The 5000-nt window shown below is 43.8% G+C and overlaps 2 protein-coding genes across 3 annotated transcripts in view; one reads left to right on the top strand and one right to left on the bottom strand.

The window, feature by feature from the left end:
- Positions 1-2054, bottom strand: part of LOC135099992 (lysozyme-like) — a 14205-nt gene extending 12151 nt beyond the window's left edge. Inside the window, exon 1 of one of the 2 annotated variants that reach the window (XM_064002804.1) lies at positions 1829-2054. In XM_064002804.1, coding sequence (XP_063858874.1) covers positions 1829-1892 — 64 coding nt within the window. In that variant the 5' untranslated portion in view covers positions 1893-2054. The remainder of the gene's footprint in view (positions 1-1828) is intronic. The other variant, XM_064002803.1, reaches the window with a different exon arrangement.
- LOC135099990 (BRCA1-associated protein-like) overlaps positions 1-5000 on the top strand; it is a 54693-nt gene that overhangs the window by 8126 nt on the left and 41567 nt on the right. The window lies entirely within an intron of this gene.

Below are 5000 nucleotides of genomic sequence, written 5' to 3'. Positions count from 1 at the left end.
CTGACTTTTTTTTTCTTGACTTTTAAATATCAATAAAAGAAAATTCAGTCCTTTCCTTCTCATTCAAGGATTTGTATATATTTTTTTTATCGGTAACGGAGAAACCAGATTTAGAAATTACAGCTTTCATTTATTTTTTATGACATTTTTTTTCACCCTCCTGAACGTGAACCAAACAAACTGAAGGAAGGAAAAGATGCAAATAGACCTGAGTCGTCCCCTTGCTCGTAACGGTTTTCCTTTATACTTTGCATTGATCGGAATATAATATTTTGAGAAGAGAAAAGTTTTATTGTATTTGTAAGTTTGGGATTATTATTATTTTTTTTTTCGAAAGTGTTGTAAAGACTCAGATGAAAGATGGGAATCCTTCTTAATCAGTCTTTCATTCCGTCCTTGCATTGCAACCATACGGTCCTCGACGCTTGATTGCTCAGTGCTCGTCACAGGAGCTGCCAGTCATTAATTGCTGCCATCAAAGGAGCAAGTCAAGCTTTTAACCTTCTTATCCACCAACAGTAAGTTAGAAAGTTATGAATAATGATGATAATAATAAAATAATGATAATAATAACTGAATAATAATAATAATGATAATAATAATAATAATAATAATAAATAATAATAATAATAATAATAATAATAATAACAATAACAATAATAACTATCTACGTGTTTATACACCATGCCGGAAGTCCTACAAGGGAAGGCCCAGACAAAATAACACACACACACACACACACACACACACACACACACACACACACACACACACACACACACACCTTTCACACTCGTAGCACCCGGTGGAAAGGGACAATCTCGTGACCCACTTTTCCAGGTCTGTCTTATTAAGTAAAAATAATCCACACGGAGGTTATACAAAAGAAGACCTGAGCTTTTGAACATGTTAGCCACTGTGGTCTCGTGATGCACCTCAGAGTTCGTTCCTTCTCAAAAAAACTTTCACGCTGGCACCATAACTCTCCTCGCCAGTGTCCTCTCGCCATCATGTCCTTTCTCTTTACCAAGTTGAGCAAGTTCCTAAGCAGTCAAACAAGAATCAGATGTATTGTTGTTTAGTTGACGTAAGAGTAATCCTATATAATCGAGACCACACCCACACCCACACTGGCGCCTCCCTCTCACACTCCATACTCAACGCCTCACGTCACAGTATGCATTCTAAAGTGTTTCATCTTTTCTGAATTCTTTACAGGCCTTAGTGGCGATCCTTGGACTCTTTAAGGGTGTTTTCATGATAATGGTGATAGTTTAACAAGAAATCTGCATTTTCATTTTGGGAATTAACACCCATGAGAATCCGACTAACTATCTCTGTGGTCTTTGAAAATAATCCTGAAGCGTTCAAGAATATTATTGTCCCTAGAAGCTCGCGGGGGCTAAGTACGAGAATATTTGTTGCTGCCTTAAAACACCCTGAACGACTTGAAATACCCCTAGATTCATTATTCCCCTATCTAACTAAATAAATATAATATGTGCTGCTTCCAGAACAGTTTATCATTTAAAAATAAAGAATGAAATTGTCATGGAAGTTATCATTCAGTACTGTGAGAGAGCGTGAAGGTGTATATCTAACCAAGCCAACCCGCGAAAAATTAAATAATCGAAACCGTGCTCTTAAGACTGCAAATTTAAAGGGATGACAGTATGAGCATGTCACTTACTCCCAACATCCACATTCAAATCCACAAGTACAGTGCATTAGAGCCGCACGTCCTACCTACACCCACACCCACACACAGGCACATCCATCCATATCCTACGCCCACCCAATTCCAAGTCGCCCACTCCATTCAACATACCGTAGATCGCAGAGAGGCAGAAGACAGCGGCGACGAGGACCATGGAGCGTTGCAGGAGAGACATCTTGAAGAGTCTTTGATCCTGGTTGCTTGAGGGGAGCTAGAGAGAAGTGAAGGAGGGAAGGAGCACGGCGTGAGGGAGCGAGGGAGCGGAGGAGCCTCGTTGGCAGTCGCGGCGATGATCCGACTGAGTGGTGACGGAGGGAGCGTCGGGTTTACTTTACTTAACTCCGTACACACCCGCTGGCCAGGCGCTCACCCAGAACCCAGGGATTTTTTCATTGCAATTCGCCTTACGTCATTATCACAGAGAATCGTTCACCTGTTGCTCACTTCAATTCCAGTCCCAGTTCCCTCTCCCCCTCCACCCACCTCAAGATTTTTCCTTCTGATCTTGCATTCGCTTCGTGTCCTCTTTTCTCTTTCTCTGCTTTGTATGTGTGTGTGTGTGTGTGTGTGTGTGTGTGTGTGTGTGTGTGTGTGTGTGTGTGTGTGTGTGTGTGTGTGTGTGTGTGTTTGTGTGTGTGCTCCACCTTTCCCCATTAGACGAAGGAAGTGTTTATGAAGATGTAGTAAAAAAGAACAAGAAACGCACCATTTTTACGTCTCAGTAGACAAATGACGAACTCAAAACCACATGTATTGTTAAATCGCCTTTTTTCTTCCTGTTCTTTGCGAGACCAGATAATTTTTTTATTCCCTTCCTTCCAGATTAGAGCGAAAAACAAACTTTCGAGTGAGGATGAAGAAGGAGAGGGTAGGGAATGGGCTAAGGTGAGGGAGGTAGGGATGGAAGGGGAGGAAGAGGGGAGTGAGGGAAGTGGGGGTGGGTGTGTTGAGGATTCGGGGGAAGTGAGGGAGGAAGGAGGGAGGGGGCGGGGTCCTCTTTAGGCCGCCGTGAGAGGGTTGTTCTGGGAAGACCTTTTGCTGAAGCTTTGTTGACACACCCGGAACTCAGCGGTGCAGAGAGAGAGAGAGAGAGAGGAGAGAGAGAGAGAGAGAGAGGAGAGAGAGAGAGAGAGAGAGAGAGTGGAAGCGCAACGTAACAAAATCTTTCATGCCCTCCAAAGAAAGACGTTAATTTTTCAGCGCCGCTTTCCCTTCACAGCATCCACACGTGTTTCTCTTGTAGGGAAAGATTGTTGTGGTTGTGGTGGTGTTGGTGGTGATGCTGAGAGAGAGAGAGAGAGAGAGAGACTTCATGAGGTCCACAAGCCGTAAACACACACACACACACACACACACACACACACACACACACACACACAACACACACACACACACACACACACACACACACCGCCTCTTCTCTATCCCCCGCCCACACAAGCACACTGCATCCCCTACCACATCCTCCCATCTCTCTCTCTCTCTCTCTCTCTCTCTCTCTCTCTCTCTCTCTCTCTCTCTCTCTCTCTCTCTCTCTCTCTCTCTCTCTCTCTCTCTCTCTCTCTCTCTCTCTCTCTCTCTCTATACACACGCAAACACTTTCCAACTTTCCTTCCATAAAATGAGGCGGAACAACGGCAAGAGTCAGGACAATAAAACCAAGGAAGAAAAACCCATAAGGAAGAAGAGATCCCGTGCCTAGAGGCTGTCGGGTCACCTGGCGCACCTGCCCTCTGCCCTTCCTTCACACGGCAGTAAAGGAAACTCCAGCGGGGGCGGCGAGGTCAAGGTGGAGTAGGCGACACCTTGCACTTTTATCCTAGTATCCTTGTCACGCCCCTCCTGCGAAAGGTTGGTGCTGTGAGGGCGTGCAATGCTAGGAAGGGATACGTCCTGGGTTTGAACTATAATCTCTTCGAGGCCTAACCTAGCCTTGTCTACTTTTAAACTGGTTGTAGTAGAAGTTAAATTGTGGGGGTGTGATTGAGGGGTTTTATCATGATTCTAGTGATAGTTTGACAATTATTCTGTAATTTATATCATGAGCGGGAGAAAACACTACGAGAACTTAACGAATAATGTCTTCAACGCCTAACCTTGTCTGCTTTTAACGTGATATAGTAGAAGGTAATGGGAGGATCGAGGGGGTTGTCATGATTCCATTGATAGTTTAAAATGCACTTTATATTATCTGTAGGAGAAAATACCCACGAGAACTCGACAAAACATCTCTTCGTCGCCTAACCTCGTCTACTTTTTAATAGGCTGTAACGGAATTAAGGGAAGTTTTTCGAGGGTGTTTTCTTGATTTCAATGATACTTAAAAAAAAAATAAAAACGTTCTGGATTATCAGTGGGAGAAAACACTCGATTAACCATCCCTTCGTCGCCTAATCTCGTGTTTAACTTACTGTAGTAGAAGTTAGTGGGAGTTCTTGATTTTAGTCATAGTTTTACAAGCATTCTGGATCATCAGTGGGGGAAAAAATACTCACAAGAACTCAACTAATCTCAATATTCCTTTGAAAATATTCCTTCTGAATGGTTTAAGAATGCGGAATAATGCGTCACGGGTTTAATTTACGAGGTCTTGCGTTGAGTCTTAGCACCTGAGGCGGATGATAGTGAGCGAGAACGGAACGCGCGGGGGAAAACCCTCTTCTCATACTTGGTGTCTTGGGAGAAGTGCGGCTTGCGTGTGAGAAACAATGGGAGCCGTGTGATCCCAGACTTACAGAGAACTGAGTGACTAGTGAAGGATTGAGTACGTGTGAGTGTGATTTGTATGTGTTTGTTTGAAGGACATTTTTCATTTTTTTCCTCTTCCTCCCCCTTCTCCTTTATTTCCTTTTCCTTCCTTGCTTTACCCTATCCTGTTCTTTCCGCACGTACATGCAGTAGTCTGGCAGATACCCTCGTTATAGATCAAAGGAGTGCTTTAATGTGTTATTATGTGTATTTCTATTTATGTATTCTCTTTCCTCCTCCTATTACTCCGCTTCTTTCTCCTTCTCCCCCTCTTCCTCCTCCACCACCTTCCTCTCCCCCCTCGTCATCATCATCATCATCGTCGTCGCCAATAGCTGTGTTTCCAGCCCCAGTTTACGGAAGAGTGTCTGAAAAGATGACGTGAAGAGAAGGAAGACAACACACACACACACACACACACACACACACACACACACACACACACGCGTTTCAAATCCTGCTGCTGCTGTCCCATCCTCTCCTCATCCACAACATTGCTTCATCCACCACCTTATCCACCACCATCACTACACTT

The sequence above is a fragment of the Scylla paramamosain genome, chromosome 4, assembly GCF_035594125.1.
Source record: "Scylla paramamosain isolate STU-SP2022 chromosome 4, ASM3559412v1, whole genome shotgun sequence".
NCBI classification, from domain to species: domain Eukaryota; kingdom Metazoa; phylum Arthropoda; class Malacostraca; order Decapoda; family Portunidae; genus Scylla; species Scylla paramamosain.
This window is presented reverse-complemented; position numbering and strand designations above follow the sequence as displayed.